This window comes from Myotis davidii, unplaced genomic scaffold, assembly GCF_000327345.1.
Source record: "Myotis davidii unplaced genomic scaffold, ASM32734v1 scaffold710, whole genome shotgun sequence".
In the NCBI taxonomy this organism is placed as follows: Eukaryota; Metazoa; Chordata; class Mammalia; order Chiroptera; family Vespertilionidae; genus Myotis; species Myotis davidii.
The window spans coordinates 89,174-104,724 of NW_006284328.1; the positions used below are offsets into that span (position 1 = coordinate 89,174).

General features: G+C 50.0%; 1 protein-coding gene across 4 annotated transcripts; it reads left to right on the top strand.

The window, feature by feature from the left end:
* Positions 1–1,042: 1,042 nt before the first annotated feature.
* LOC102773582 (chromosome unknown open reading frame, human C1orf116) lies at positions 1,043–13,100 on the top strand. 4 transcript variants are annotated; one of them, XM_015569336.1, is made up of 5 exons: positions 1,043–1,066; positions 5,961–6,146; positions 8,629–8,803; positions 10,045–10,304; positions 10,443–13,100. In XM_015569336.1, exons 1-5 carry the CDS (start codon positions 1,046–1,048, stop codon positions 11,844–11,846), a joined length of 2,046 nt encoding a protein of 681 aa, XP_015424822.1. In that variant the 5' UTR covers positions 1,043–1,045; the 3' UTR covers positions 11,847–13,100. The 4 variants fall into 4 exon arrangements, with proteins under 4 accessions (XP_015424822.1, XP_006754440.2, XP_006754441.2 ...); XM_006754377.2 differs by having other exon boundaries at positions 10,045–10,273; positions 10,352–13,100; XM_006754378.2 differs by having other exon boundaries at positions 10,045–10,273; positions 10,421–13,100.
* The last annotated feature ends 2,451 nt before the right edge of the window (positions 13,101–15,551 follow it).

The following is a 15,551-nucleotide window of genomic DNA, read 5'->3' on the forward strand; positions in this document are numbered from 1 at the left end:
ATGGGCATTGATTTTCATTTTCCTTCCCGCCCTTTTGACACTGAGGAAAACCTATGTCCAGGAAAGATCAGCATCCAGGCAAAGATCACAAGTGGTAAAAGTAGCCTCCATACTTGGAGGGAGATTTCTTCCTGAAAGTACCGGATTCTTCCACCTACTCTCCTCTCCCTGCTTCTTCTGGTTACTACAGGTGCCAAAAATCCGCCATGGGAGGATTCAGGAGTTGCTAACCTGGTGGGTAACTTATTTTGTGTTTATTTACTAATGGTTATTGCTACCTTCCACGAACAGCTAAGAGACCAGAGACCCAACGACAACAAGCATGTTCTCTCCATTGAGGCTGTCCAGGCACTTTTGTAGCAGGGAACTCTCCGGAGAGAAAATTGTTTCGTTTCCCACAGAAAGAAATGAGGCCAAGAAGGCCCTTGGCAATCTGGGGGGCGGGGGGAGGGGCAAGGGTGTGTCATCCCTAGTCCTAGGCATCCCTAGTCTTAAGCATCTCCCTCACGGTCAGGAGTGGACTTTGAAACACTATGAACTGCTAGGCACAGGCTTGAGGATGAATGTGATTCTGAAAGATTGGAAAAGACATGAGCAAAATTGGCCACAGAGGATTTTAATTTGGAGAATTCTGGGGAAAACTTCGTTCCAAGTGGAAGAAGGCAGCTCTAGATAGAAAACCAAGTTTCAGTAAAGAGCAGATTGCCCAATGGACTGTTTCTTTATATGAAGATGTAATTTAAAAACAATTTTTTTTATTTTTTTATTTTTTGCCTACTCCCTCACTGCCAACTCTCCTTTTCCAGTCTCAGCCCAAACCAGTCCCTCTTCCTTCCAGCCCTCCTTTTTTTTGTTTTTTTTTAAAGGGCTCTTTATTGGCTCTTAATAGGGGAAGGAATGGCAAGAGATGATTGGCTACGTGAGAGCAGCACCGCCCTGCCCATTCCCCTCCCACACCTTCCCTGGAGAAACAGCTGGAATGAGAAGGAGGGAGAGAATGCTGGGATTGGCTGAGAGTCAGGCAGGGTGGGGCGAAGCAGCACAGATGAAGCATTTACCTGTCCAGGTAAGTCAGGAAGAGGTCAAAAGAAGAAAACAGCAGGAGGCAGGGGAAGCAGGCTCTGCCCTTGTCTCCGCCCTTTGAAATATAAGGGTATTTCTTTCCTCTCTTCAGCCCCCCACCCAGTAAAGGTGAGTTCATCGCTAACCAACTATTGCTTATACTGTAGCAAGGTGTGTGTGTGTGAGGGGGTAGGGGGCTGTGTGGGAACTCAGAGCTAGAGGGTTGTGGGGAGCCCTATACACCCCAGCTAGCGGGCTTTCCTCTCTGTTCCTCAGCTCCCAGAGGCCAGTCGGGGATGCAAGAAGGTTGGATTGAAGTGCTTTTGTGGAGACCAGGGCTGAAGTGTGTTTTTTTTTTTTTTCTTTCCTTTCCACCTGCTTATTTAGGTATGAAATTCCATCTCTGAGCAATTCCAATTGACTTGTGACTTTGGACGAGAATTGTTGGAGTCGAGAAGTCAAAATGCAGGAAGGCCCAGGGAATGGGTGGAGTTTTTTCCATTGCATTTCCACTGGAAACGCTCCCATGGCTTTATCAACTCACCCACTATCTTTATTTAAGTAAAGGGTGCAGTGTGTGTGTGTGTGTGTGTGTGTGTGTGTGTGTGTGTCTAATACTGGCACTGTGATAATGGAGCTTTCTGTGGACAGGTGTGTAAGGCATGAGCTCCGCTGGGTTGTTTGTGAGGGGAGGGGAGGTTTGGTTACATTGGAAAAACTCCAGCTCAGGCTACCAGCTCATCTCTGGAAACCTCATGGACAAGCCAGTCGCAGCGTCCGCTTTATTTGGGTTCAACTCAATTAATTTCCTGACTTGACCTGTGAATAGACGTGGAGACTGGCAAACCGAAAGCTACTTGGCTGTGCTGGGGCCTCACCCACATTTTTATGACTCTTGCGCGGTAGCATGCTGACTCTGGTAGGAGTTCCGAGTGGGGCTCAGGTCACAGGAGTGTGATCGTGTCCACAGAGGGAACCAGCCCCGGGTGTGCTTTCATCAGGGTTCCCAGTTAGCAGCTTGTTTGACAGGTTTACTTGCACAAGGAAGTTGGATGCAGAAGTCAAGTCAGAATAGTAAGTCAGCTCTCCATTATCCACCTCTGGGGATGGGGTGGGCACACTCTGACCTGTAACTTTGCCCTATGTCTCCTTTCTCCTGCTGCAGGAAAGAGGGAAGCAGGAAGACCTGGGGTCTGAGACACAAGCTGAGTGAATGTATATACATGCGTGGGCAAGAGTAGGTGAACAGTTGTGACTACGGGAAACAGAGTTTATTCTTGTTTTTGCCAATGAACAACTGTAAACCTACTTTTGCCAACCCTTGTATCGGATTTCTAACAAAGTTCTTTTGTGCAGAGAATATGTATACCAACCCCCTCCCTCAGACCCAGGGGTGAGAAGGGGGTTTAGAGCGTTTCCATAAAGCACGCAGAAACTTCCCCACGTGCTCGGAGAGGATGCACACACAGTGCAATGGAAGTCGTCCTGGTGGTTTCCTTGGGATCTTGTCCAACCTGGGATGCATTTCTGGGTAGAAAAGCAGACACACCTAGTCGGAAGGAAGTAGGCGACCTCCTTGACTACTGGGGAGGGAGACTGAGCCCTGGGAGGATGTGGGGGTGGCTCAGAGGAGGAGTCTATTTAGAAGGTACAGAGAAAACTGAAATGGGGCTGAAGCCTTCTGCCCACCCCACCCTCTGCAGATGCCAGAATTCCACACACTATTTATTTACTCTCCTCCAAGGCTTGGCTGGCTTTGGTGGAGTGGTTAATATTTAATGTGCCTGTGCATGGCCAGCCCTAACTATACACATTTCTTAACCCATTCCCTCCTCCCCTCAAGTCCTCCAGAGGTCAAGGGTTCAAAGATACCAAACTCTAACCTGAGTGCTTGTACTTGGGCTTTTTATCAGGTTGAAATATCTCAGGTTTCAATGATTGCCCTGAAATAGCCCCCAAGTTTCAAGGTAGTAAAGTTGGTGGAAGGAAATGCAGCAGCATCCAGATCAGGCCAAACTGGTGAGGGAGGGAGGGAGGGGCAGTGGGGGTGGGGAGAGAAGACCTTTTCACGGGTCAGATGCTGCGTCAGAAAGCAAGGTGTGGAGACGAGGTTGGAGCACTTCAGGACTCATTGAACTTTGGTTTCAGGTTGGGATTTGTCTCTGCAGTGGTTATGTAGTGTCTGACGATATGATCTTCAATGGCACTTGGTGTAATGTCTTTAGTATGGAGATAGCTGTTGTTGGGGCCAAACCTGGCCTTGGAGCGTGAAGCTGGAGAAGGGTTCAAGGTGTGAGTTAGAAGAAGGGTGATTGTAGGGCTTCTGTGCTCAGCCAGGGGTGGCCAATGACCTTCTTTAGGTGCATGGCCCTCTTGCATCTGGACAGTCTGAGATGCCCTCTGGAAGGGCAGGGGCCACCGGCTGTCCTGGATGTACAGTTAGAGGTCATTCCTTGCTTCCCTTAGGGAGGGGAAGTGGGCCAGATCCTGCCTAAGTTATCAGGCTATTTTGAATATCTCATTAGCATATTTAAAGTTCTTTGTAAGCTATTCTTTTTTTTTTTTTTGAAGTAGTGCTATTCAAATTGTTTCCATCTCTTCCAGCTGCTTCAGGCCACCCTGGTTCTGAAGTGAGAGTGTGACAGGCACCCTAGGAGGAAGGACAGGCTAGGAAACCACTATAAACACTGAAGGGTGCTTGGAAGAACCCAGGTAGTCATTTTCACTGAAAGGAAGAGGGAGCACCCTCTCACCCATTCACGGAGAATATTATATTCATTACAGTGAGCCACTTTGACTATTTACTGCCCCGATTTTTCAGAGAAGAGAAATGAAGGCAAAAACTAGACCCATGATTCTCCACTCACTTCTCAGAAACAGCGCATGCTCCATGCCTGTTAGTTTAACTGAAAGCATTGACCAGATTCCATTGCGCTTATAGTAATAGGGTAGAAGCCAGAAAAAGAGGTCTTCCCATAGTTCAACTCAACAGACACTAAATGGATGTCAAATTCATTCATTTAGCATTCCTTGAGCGCCTTCTGTGTGCCTCGTCTTATGAGAGATGGTTCCCCTTTTCTGTAACAGCATCAATCTCATAGAATGTCAAGAATGAGTTAGTACTATCTGATCCTAGACAGTCATCAATGGAGTGGATGTAGGAGGTGACTGGGCTTCATTCACGTGACTTCTCATGTTTCTGTGTCTTTGGGGTTCTAGATATTGGGCAACTAACCTCATGAAGGAACTCTAAGACCTGCCTTACCCAATGATGACTTGTCGTTGGGCATCTTTGGCATTTCTGTTTTTTCTTGTACCCTATCTCCTGAGAGGCGCTGGGCCGCCGTAGACTACCTGTGTCCTTAGGGATCTTCCCTCTTCATTCCCCATTGTCCTGCTCCTCCCGCCCTGCTCCACCTGAGGGCTTTCTCCCGAGCAGGAGGGGTGCTCTCTGAGGCCTTGTGCTTGTCAGCGCCTTGGAGCTGGCGGGCTGACACACCCAGCACAGCCCAAACCTGACTTAGGCACTGGGAGCAGTGATTGGTGAAGGAACAACGAGCCCTGAAACCCAAACCCCAAGTCCCGAGATCTCAAATAGAACACATTTTTTTCTAGGACATTTTACCTAGTATTGGAAGGGTAGGAAAGATGGTAGAAGACAAAGTATGGTGTCATGGGGGAAATATGGATTCAGAATCAGACTCTTCCATATTTTGTATTCGACCTCTCCCTCAATTTTCTGTTTAGTCTGTCTTTCAATCTTTATATATTTTTTTTGAATGTCATTTTCACAAAGGAGCGTCACCCTGGCCCTCCCAATTCTGCTGGAGTGTTTCCCACACACAGGCATGTGAAAAATCCTTGTGGTTTTCAGAAGGTGGATGCCCTTCCTTTGCTATTACTATTGGCACAATGAACTTGAAATGTTTTTCCCTAGGAGTTGGAGTTGGGAGGACGCTATCTGGGACATTTTTCTTGTTTATTTGACCTGGGTTAGGAAACCTCCTTGGAAACAGTTCAACCATAGAGGGGGTGATGCACACGAGGAAAATTGGGTTTGTGCCAACCACTGGAGGTCCTATGCATGTGTGTCCAAGGCTAGGGAGATAGTGGTGGCTTGCTGGTGGCTGCTTTGATGATGGTGCTGTTGACTATAATAGCAGCTAACAATCGGGCCGTAGACTGTGCAAGTGTTTTACGTGGACTATTTTGTTGTATCTTTAAGACAACCCTATGATGTAGGTACTATTAAGGCCCTGTTCCTTCTTCAAAGCCTATAGTCTCCCTGAACTCGTCTTTTCTAAACTCTTGTTTCCCTTCCTTCAATTTACTTTGATCCCAAGTGGATTTTGTCTTTTTCTTATTGTAAGAACAGTAGTAGTTAGTTATTCATTGCTTAATATTGACTACCAGCTAAATGATGCTAACTGTTCTCATTTAGTCCTTACCTTCACCCTGTTCCATGAGGAAAAACAAACTGAAAGAATCATTTGCTTCAAGTCACATAACTGTAAATGGCTAACCTGTGATTTAAACCCAGATCCAACGACCTCCAGAATCCAAGCTATTAACCCCTATAATATTTATTGTTTATAGTAATGAGGATGGAGGGTAAGCCCCCTAGTTCAGAGAGAAAGGTGACTAAAGGAGATGATGGAATTTCCTTTCTGACTAAATGCTCCTCCACCACCTAAGTCCGTCCTTCTCATGTGTGTGAGCCAGCTTGTGTGTCCTTCCCTTCAGGCTGGGGGGGTTGGGTTTGGGTAATGGCTGTCCACGGCCCCTTCCAACACTTTGCTTGCTTGATGTCCCTGCTGCCATGCTGCTCCGGTGCCTGGGCAGAGCCTTGCCGGAACCCAGGCTTGGCTCACACATGGCTTTGATTCTTTTCTTTTCAGGCCCAGCTTGGGACATTCTTCGCTTCTCCCCGCTTCCCCTCTGGGAGCCCCTTTCGCCGTCCCTGCACCTTGCTTCTGGCAATGCCCGAGAGGGAGCTGTGGCCAGAGGGGCCTGGCTCGGAACCCGTGACCCGCATCGGCAGCTGGGACAGCATGACGAGCACCACCTCCACCCGCTCCGGATCTGTATGTACTCTCTGTCCTGCAACCTGGCCCGCTGTCTGCACACCTGCCCTGCCCCGCCCTGCCCACCACCAACCTGGCTCACTGCTCCTTCTCTTTCATCTTCCTCATCAGGGAGTGAATCATCCGAGTTGAAGCTTTCTGCCTCTGAGTCACTCATGGTTCTATAGGGTGGGACAACCCCAGAGCGAGGTTGGACAAGTGAGACTTTTTCTAGTTTTCATTAGGTTGGGGGTCTGAGTGGAGATGAGGGAGCAGGCCGGTGATCTGAGGTCGCGGTGGAAACTAGGATACAGACGCTGGTAGCACATGGGTTCCTGACGTTGGTTCTCTGCAATTAGCAGCTTCATTTCAGTCTTTAAAAAGATCAAAGAGACCAGAGTAATTAAGTGCCTGGGTTCTGGAGCCGAACCGATCTGGGTTCCTTAGTATGAGCTGTATGACCTTGGGCAAATGACTTCATTTCTCTAAGCTTCAGTCTCCTTAGTTTTACAATGGGGACAATATTAAAACTGAATTCATAGTGTTCTTGCAGGGAGGCGAATGAGATGTCTATATAGCACTTAGCACATTTCTCTATGTAGAAAAGAATTAATCTATGTATGAGCAGAGATTGAGACTCTTCCGAAGTCACTATGTTTAATGATTTGTGAATGGCACATAATAAATTGTAATTTTTTCTGGGCATGAATTTAAATCTTAATTGTTGTATGGCTCGTGTGAAAGAGTAAGCCTGCCCTATGTGAAATGTAAGCTTGCCTTTCCTGTGGAAATTCATCACATACATAATAACACCTGAGAATTTGTAGTTTATGGCTTTAGAGATATTTGAAAATGTAAGGATTATAAGGGTGTCAACTGTACACCAAGGATGTTTAATATAGTCAGGGAGCCCTGGTCGGTGTAGCTCAGTTGGTTGGGGTTTCATCCTGTACAACAAAAGGTGGTAGGTTCTATTCCTGGTCAGGGCACATATCTAGGTTGTGGTTCGATCCCCGGTCGGGGCATATATGGAAGGCAATCTGGTGATATTTCTCTCTCTCTCTCCCTCTCTTTCTCTCTCTCTTAAACTGGTGAAAACAAATCCTCAGGTGAGGATATACAGTCAATGAGTTTCGATATGTAAAAATGGAGCATAGTTACATACCACTGGACACAGAGTATGACTGGGATGTAAGGTTTTCAGAAAGAAAGATCCACAAAGGGTAAACCCAGAGTTGGCTTATCTTTGTCTGCAGTTGGCTTCAGGGCTTCCAAGGGCTGTGTTTAGGGCTCCCCTTGGAATGTAAGTGCCATCTGTCTGTTGTCACTCAGTCAGCTGACAGATAGCACTTTAGGGAGTCTGGGACTGGAAGGGTTATTCCAACAGCTCTCTTCCCTCCTCCCAGGATGTTTGTAGGGCTATCCCAAAATCTTTCCTGGCCATCTGAGTGGGTCTGGAGAATATATAACTCTGAAGCATCTCAAATATTAGGAAGAGGGACAAAGATACCAGGAACAGACTTGGGCCAAATTTCATATATTCCTATTTGCCCTTTTAGTTTTCCCTTCAGCCTCTTGTTTGGAGAGTGACTGTTCCATGGGTCTTCCTGGCCTGTAGAACATTGGTCAGTAACCATCGGAAATGACCATAGCATTTTTTTCTAGATATTCCTATGGGCTTTCTCATAATTCAAATCAGTTACTTAATATCTACCTAATATTTAATACTAAATAGATTTCTCCCCCCTTCCCCTGTACTCATCCAATTTCTTCACCCTCCCCCCTTAAGTTACTATTTGCTTGAGAAGTGCACACTCATTTGAATGTTAGCAGAGCCAAATACTATCAAGAAGGTAAATACACATGGGGAAAAAATCCTGTATGGAATGCATTTCAGAGTCAAGTATAAATTATTTAGTAGATGTATCTGTGGCAAGTCATACCACTGTTCCCATTGGCCTGGCAGCCAGCAGTTGGTCGAGTTTCCTGTTTGTCCTCATCCTGTCCTTGACATGCCAGGTCAAGTATGCAGAAGTACTTAGAAAAGTTGAAAGCAATACCTTTCAAGTTGAAGGTCAAATCTTGATGTTGCTCGTATAACTTAGAGCTAAATCGGAGACACACAAAGTGAAATATTGGGCATATTTGAGCAAAGAAACAACAAATAATTGCAGAGAAATCGGAATGAGAACCTGGGACTGCTTCTGGTCTGTGCTCCCAAGCATGTCACCCAGGACTGAGCAAAAGAAAGGCCTCTTGCCATTTGCCTGCCTAGCTGCCTGACCCGGGTGTTGGTGGGACAGCAGCCCGCCCGTCTCTGCCCTCCCTGGTGCCTACAGTTTCAGGAAGCAGCTCCAGCAGGTTTGCGGAGTAGCACCGTGGAAAGGTTTCCAGCTCTTCAGCATTCCTTCCCCAACACAGGGTGGTTCTCGGCCCCGCCAGTTTCTGCCAAGCTTTCTCTCATAGCTGCCTTCTCCTCTCCTTCCTCCTGTCCTCACTCCAGACCGACAGCTACGACTTCCTGTCCGCTGAAGAGAAGGAGTGTTTGCTCTTCCTGGAGGAGACCATTGGCTCATTGGACACCGAGGCTGACAGCGGACTGTCCACGGAGGAGTCTGAGCAAGACACAACTCCCGAAAGTCCCCGAGCACTGCCCCCACTCCAGCCTGCTCCCCAGGGTAAGAGAGACTGTCTGGGCACTTTGGTGAGACGCAGGAAATCTGAACGTCCTTCTACTTTGATGGCTCTTGGCTTTAAGGGTCACGGGCAGCAGAAGGAGTGACCACACTCCCGTCCACTCTCCTGGCCAGAATAAAGCTTTGACCCTGGAGGGGAGGAGGGGGTGCTGACCAGCCAGCTTTCTAAGCCTTTCTACCTGTGTCCGAGGCCTGGGAGGAAGAGGGTTTGACCAGCTGCCACCCACTCGTGGAGGAATTCTAAATAGATAGAACCGCAGAGGTGAGGGAGGGGTGGGTGGTTGGCTCTGTAGAGTTTGAGTCAGGGTGGGGAGCTAATCTGGATGACCCAGAGGCTGAGGCTGCAGGAGATAAGAAGAGGGAGGGGCCCCCTCAGCCTGAGTGGGTGGCACCTTAAGGCCCGGGGAGAGTGTGTGCGGAGCCAGTGGTGTTGAGGCCCAGTAGAAGGGGGACAGGATGGCATGTGAGTGTGGCCGTGAGCGTGGGGCCATATGTCCCAGGGTAGGTGAGCACTTTCCTCCTGAGGAGAGTCCCGCTGGAATCAAGGCTGCAATCATTCATTCATTAATTTAGCAACTATTTATTGATAATGGGTTAGAACGTCCCTGAAGCTCGAGCAGTACATGGGAACACGGGGCTTCACTGCCACCTCAGACTCACTCCCTGGCCCATTGGGCCCAGTGCATCTGACTAGCTCACCGGAAGGAAAGAGCCCATGTGTCTCTCTGGTGTGGGGACAGCTTTGACCATTACCCAGAATCATCCGGGTACTTACCAATATGGGAAGTGAAGGAAGAAGGTGGACCCCAACAGGGGCAAATCACCTGTTCATGCTGCTCGAGTTCAATGTTTCCATGGGATCACTTACCGGGGAGCCCCAAGATACCTAGGGGACAGTCCTGGGTCTCTCCCACCTCTGGTGCTTCTGTAGATGGTTAGAAAGAGCCTGAATTCAGGACAGAGGACAGAGAGCCATCTGGGGCTGCCCTTTCCCCAGTTGTTGTGAAAAATTAATCCCTGATGGAAGGGAATCTGCTAGTATCAATCTGCTCATCTAAATGATATCCAGGCAAGAGTGCTGCCCCTTTAAGAGCAAAGAACCAATAACAACAAAACCCATCCATGCAAATTAGAGACCAGAGTTCAGGGAATATTTGCTTTTTCCTTGGCAGCAGGGTTCTCACCTCTGTCCTCTCTTTGCCTGTTCTCCCGGCCCCTCACAGGACACCCAGAGGAGACGGTTGCTCAGCAAAGACCAGAGCCAAGGAGAGCAAACCAGTCCAGCATCCCCCCTCTGCCTGAACCCCAAAGCCTGGGCTTCAGATACGGCTCCTTCAGCCTCCCCCGCAATATCCACATCAGTAGGAACCAGAACTTCAGGAAAAGCACCCCGCAGACGAACAGCCACCTGCCAGGGGAACCCAACAGGGTCATCCCAGACCCCAGGGAAGAGCAGCTCAGCCAGAGCAGGGAGCCCAGCCAGGCTCCAGTCCAGAGTGTCATCCCAGACCCCAGGGAACAACAGCTCAGCCAGAGCAGGGAGCCCAGCCAGGCTCCAGTCCAGAGTGTCATCCCAGACCCCAGGGAACAACAGATCAGCCAGAGCAGGGAGCCCAGCCAGGCTCCAGTCCAGAGGGTCATCCCAGACCCCAGGGAACAACAGATCAGCCAGAGCAGGGAGCCCAGCCAGGCTCCAGTCCAGAGGGTCATCCCAGACCCCAGGGACGAGCAGCTCAGCCAGAGCAGGGACCCCAGCCAGGATCCGGCGGGGCTCCAGGAGGCCGTCCTTGATTTGGACACAACGCTCATCCCCCCACCAGAGGCTTTCCGGGACGCCCAGCCTGAGCAGCGTGGGGAAGACAGCCCACCCACAGGGCCAGGGGAGAGGACCCCCGTGCCCCAGCTCCTCACATCACTCAGCCCCCAGAAGAGAAAGGAGACTTCTTCAGAGGCCATGTCCCAAAAGGCCAATGAGAAAGGCCCGACGGGGGCACCAGGACAGCCTCGGCCTCTTCCTGCCGTGTCGTCTCAGAACACCAGAGCTGCAGATGCTTCCGTCCCACCAGGGCGGGATCCAAATGCCCAAGTGGCTCCCCTCACGGGGCCTAAGCCCCGGAAGCTGCCCCCTAATATTGTTCTCAAGAGCAGCCGAAGCAGTTTCCACAGCGACCCCCAGCCCTGGCTGTCCCGCCACCCCGAGGCTGCCCCCGGCGATTCCGGCCTGGTCTCCTCTTCACTGCAGGAGCAGAGGAAGGCACGCAAGGAGGCTCTGGAGAAGCTGGGGCTGCCCCTGGACCAAGAGAAGCCCAGCCCCCACTTAAGTAAGCCCCCCAGCTCCATCAGACTCAAGGGGACTGGCACTCAGGCCCCTGCCCCAGCCCCAGCATCAGCTCCTGCCCTAGCTCAGCCTGCACCTCAGGTCTCAGCAGGGAAGGCATTGGCTCCTGCTCCAACCCGGGGACCTTCTCCAATGAAAGCCCTGGCTCCAGCTCTAGCTCAGGGATCTGCTCCAGGCAAGGTTTTCATTCCTGCCCAGGAACCCACTCCAGGGAAAGTTCCAGCTGCCAAGTCTATGCCAATCCTCATCCCTAGGGCCCCAGGGGTAAGGAATCCCCTGACGCTGCAGGAGAGCAGCATCCCTGGGCTGAGGCAGATGAACTTCAAGTCCAACACTCTGGAGCGGTCAGGTGTGGGGCTGAGCAGCTACCTCTCAGCTGAGAAGGACCCCAGCTCCAAGGCCAGCAGCTCTCTGGGAAAAGACTCCTTCTTGAACAAACTCTCCCCCAATGTCTTGCGGAATTCCCGGCCCCGCCCCGCCTCCTTGGGCACTGGGAAGGACTTTGCGGGGATTCAGGTGAGCATGCTGGCTGACCACGAGCAGAGCTCCAAGCGCCTGTCTTACCAAGGACAGAGCCGCGACAAGCTGCCTCGTCCCACTTGTGTCAGTGTCAAGATTTCCCCCAAAGGCATCCCTGATGAGCACAGAAAGGAGGCGCTGAAGAAGCTGGGACTGTGGAAGGAGTAAAGTAGGCCCTGGCCACCAGCACTGCCCGCACAACCTCGTCCCTGCCTCCTGTCATTCAAGACGACACTCAGGGCTTCACCTAGGAGCCCTGTCCACCTCACTGCTCAGGGGCTGGGCAGGGTTAGGCTTCTTTCCAATGCTCTGCTCTCCGAAGTGAAGAGGAGGGAGAGATTGGAGTCCAAGCCCACGCTCAGATTCAGGGTGGTTGTGCCAATGAGTACCTGATGATCATCCTGAATATGATTTCCAGAGAGAGAGAGCGAGAGAGAGAGAGAGAGAGTGTGTGTGTGTGTGTGTTAGGCTGTACATATCACTGAAACTATTTATAAGACACAAGGAATCATTGAGAATTCTGCTCATGTTGGAGATTTTTGTACATTGGGTAGAGTTTGGCCTAACTGAGTGGAGAGGGGTGGCCAAGCCTGATTTTAAAAAAGTCAAAGGAGACCATTGGATGTGCCAGAGCCACACATGCAGCATCACCTGAAATGCGGGTCTGCCAGAATTCCTGCGACAGATGGAGATGGACTCCTACTTTGCTCGATCCCTCTCTCAGTTCTGGCCTGCTGGACAGGAGCCAAGAGGAGTTGGTCTGTTATCTCTTCACCTGCTACCATCTCACCGTCCCCGTCCCAAGGACAGGACATGTTCCTGCAACTGAAGACTCTTGGTTGATTGAGAGCAGCAGAGCTCTTGTTGGTCTGAGAAGGCGGCATAAGTGGCCAAAGCGCGCACCTCTGCTGGGGAGGGTCCTTGACTGTGGACTTGATAAATTCACTAAAAAACTTTACGGTGGTCCCTGATTCTGTGATTTCTGCTGCTATCTCAGTCTGCTCATGACTGGCCCCAGGCTGGGCCAACATTGAGATGGGAACCCGAGCCCAGAGGCTTCAGTACTTACAGTAGAACTGTCTCAGGCCTTGCCCACGCTATTGCAAGTAGTTTTTACCTTCCTCTGTACCTACGGAAAATCCACACAACACATCCTCTGCCAGGTATGCATAGAATATCAGAGCTGGGAGGAGCCTTAGAGATGCTGAAACCCAACCCTGTTGGAGAAGGGAAGTGACCCATCCACAGTCAATGCCACTTAATAGCCGAGCCAGGGCCAGAGCTGGGCTCCTGATCCCAGTCCAGGCTGCATGCTGCCTCCCCTCACGCAGTACCTGTAGGCATCCACACAGCACCCCACGGGACCTTCACATCCTAAAGTGTCTTCTGAAATATCAGAGATTAAATGCTGTTCGTGTCATATTTAGTGTTGTGGCTTTTTATTTCATCTTTGAAATAGCAACAGTAGAGTAAGTCATTATTAACCCCAAATTTCCTGACCACGTTATGCAATTTGAGAAAATGCCAAAAGAAGGTAATCAGAGTGGGTGGTGTGAGCTTGTGAATACAGGCTTGGGGATCAGACGTGGCGAGACATGACTCCTACTTCCCCTTAGGAAATAAATGGGACCCGTGGCTGTGACCTGGTTGGAGTCCAGGGTCCCCAGATGTGAGGGGCAGATCCAGGAAGGAAGCTCTTGTTGGAAAGGTGCCCTTTAGGTTGGCTGAGCATTTGGGGGCTGCATCCTTAGGGGCCCAGCACAGTCAAAACTCAGCATTTCGGAACATGATGAGAAGGTTAAGGTAAGGACAAGTGGCCCGCTCCACCCTGCTGTGGTATGCGGGTGTGGGTGTGATGGTTTCTGTGTACTCTCTCACACACACCCAAACGCCTGGTGCCTTACTCCTGGCCCTGGCTGAGGACTTGGTCTGCCACAGCCCACAGGAACTCCCTCAGTTGGTCAAGCCAAGTCTTATTACAGACTCCCCCAAAGGGAGAAGGCCCCCTCCCGGAGGACTGAGTGGACACGATGTATTTGGTTAATCTGCTTCATGTGTATATTTCAAGAAACAACCTGAGGAACAATCACTTTGCTTTTTGTTAATTGCCCTGATAAATAGGGAAACTTAGGGTTCGCTGTAAAGTAAGCCTTGGTAAGAATCTGGGGCCCTGACCCCAACTCAAGGCTGACCGACACGGGTTGGTCAGGAGTATTTCCTACGAAATCCCCACTCCCTGATAGAGGTCATTTCCCTCCAGACCAAACAGAGTTACGTACAGCCTGCCTTCCAGCCCTGCAGCCTCACTCTGGTGGCATGCCCACTTCCCCAATTCTCTTCATTTGAGAGCCTTCCTTCCCTTGTTATTGAAAGATGCCATGTGTCCCATGTCCTCATTCTTCAAAGAGCACGTTTCTCTCTATAGATGGTCTTTGGGATTCAAACATAGACTAGTTGTCCTCACTTTGAAGATGGGCAATGGGATCCCCATGAGGACATCTGCCATCCTAAAGGTGATTCAGAGCCACCTGTGGAATGTCTCTCTCTCTCATATCCGTATAGGATTGCTCTTCATTCAACTTTAACTGATTGGGTGGGAGGTGAGTGTCTTCAGGGTGGTTGTTATCTCTTTTTGAAGGATTTTGGATGAAAGTGTATAAAAGTCAGTCATTTGATTTAAAAAACCGAAGTGACAACTCTACTTCCACTTGACCTTGCATCTCTGTTATACCCTGTTGCAGTCTGGCTACTGCTAGGAACAAACCACCTGCCAAATACAGGCCTCTCAGCCTGGCACGTGGGGGGTCTGTGCCCTCAGATATACTGGCAGCTGCTCCTCTGAATCACTACTCAGGTGCTACTCTGGGAGTTCTGCCCTGTGACTCGGTGGGGCAGGCCTACCTGCAGTCCCTCACAGAGGTCAGGGGATGGGCCCAGGCATGTCTTAGATGCCTTTCTTCCCAGTGTGAAGTATGGTCTGACAGAGGCCTCCCTGTAACCCGGGGGTAGGCCAGTATGTAAACTTGGTGTTTATTCCATGGAAGGAAGGGCGGATGGGAGACTGGAGAACAGGCGCTGTTTGATATGAGTTAGAGCTGGAGGTGAAGATTTCAGGGTCTACAATATGTGTATGTGAGATGAGCCACTCCATCCTCTGATCCATGCTCATACATGTAGGAAGGAAAGGATCATACTATCATAATATGAAGCTGGAGGCTCATAGACGAGAGGAGGTAGAGACCTGGGGCATGGACAAGAGAATTCATGTTCATCTCAGCCAGAATCCAAGAAGGAATTCAGGTAAAATGCCCCCGTGCCCTTTTCTTCATGGGAGTGACTATGGAGCATATAGATCTGGGCTCAGTTCAACCTCCATCCCTTACTAATCAGGGAACCCTGGGACTTCCTGGAACTTCAAGTTCTCAGTCTGTAACATGGGGATAATGCCATCCTTGTGAACATTGTGGGGATGAACAAGTGCTATAAACTGTGTAAAGTTCAGTGCTTGACACGGCGTAGAAACTCCATAAGTGATAGCATTGTCTTCTGGATCTTGTTCCTTCCTCCTCACAGGGAGCACATGTAGGAAGGGTAGGAAGCCAAGAGCACACTCGAGGCAGCGCTGAGGAATCGGGAGATCTTTCTGCAAATGGAAGGCCAAAGTAACAGCCAGGCTTTGGCACACCTTCCAGGTGACTCAGCTTCCGCCACACCGTGATTCCTGGAATTTGAAGAGATCAGCATCAATATGGTGTTTGTGTTTCCATGAAGGCTGAACTGTTTATTTCCGGCTTCTCTATCCTCAAACTCGGCTTCCCCTTTTTCATCAATCTCTTGTGGCCCATGACCAGATAGTTTGATTCTCTTCGCTTC

Coding starts and splice junctions, on each gene's coding strand:
- LOC102773582 (XM_006754377.2), top strand. CDS start 1,046: ATGAAGCATTTACCTGTCCAG. Junction 6,147..8,628: donor CCTCCACCCGCTCCGGATCT/GTATGTACTCTC, acceptor TCCTCACTCCAG/ACCGACAGCTACGACTTCCT. Junction 8,804..10,044: donor ACTCCAGCCTGCTCCCCAGG/GTAAGAGAGACT, acceptor GGCCCCTCACAG/GACACCCAGAGGAGACGGTT.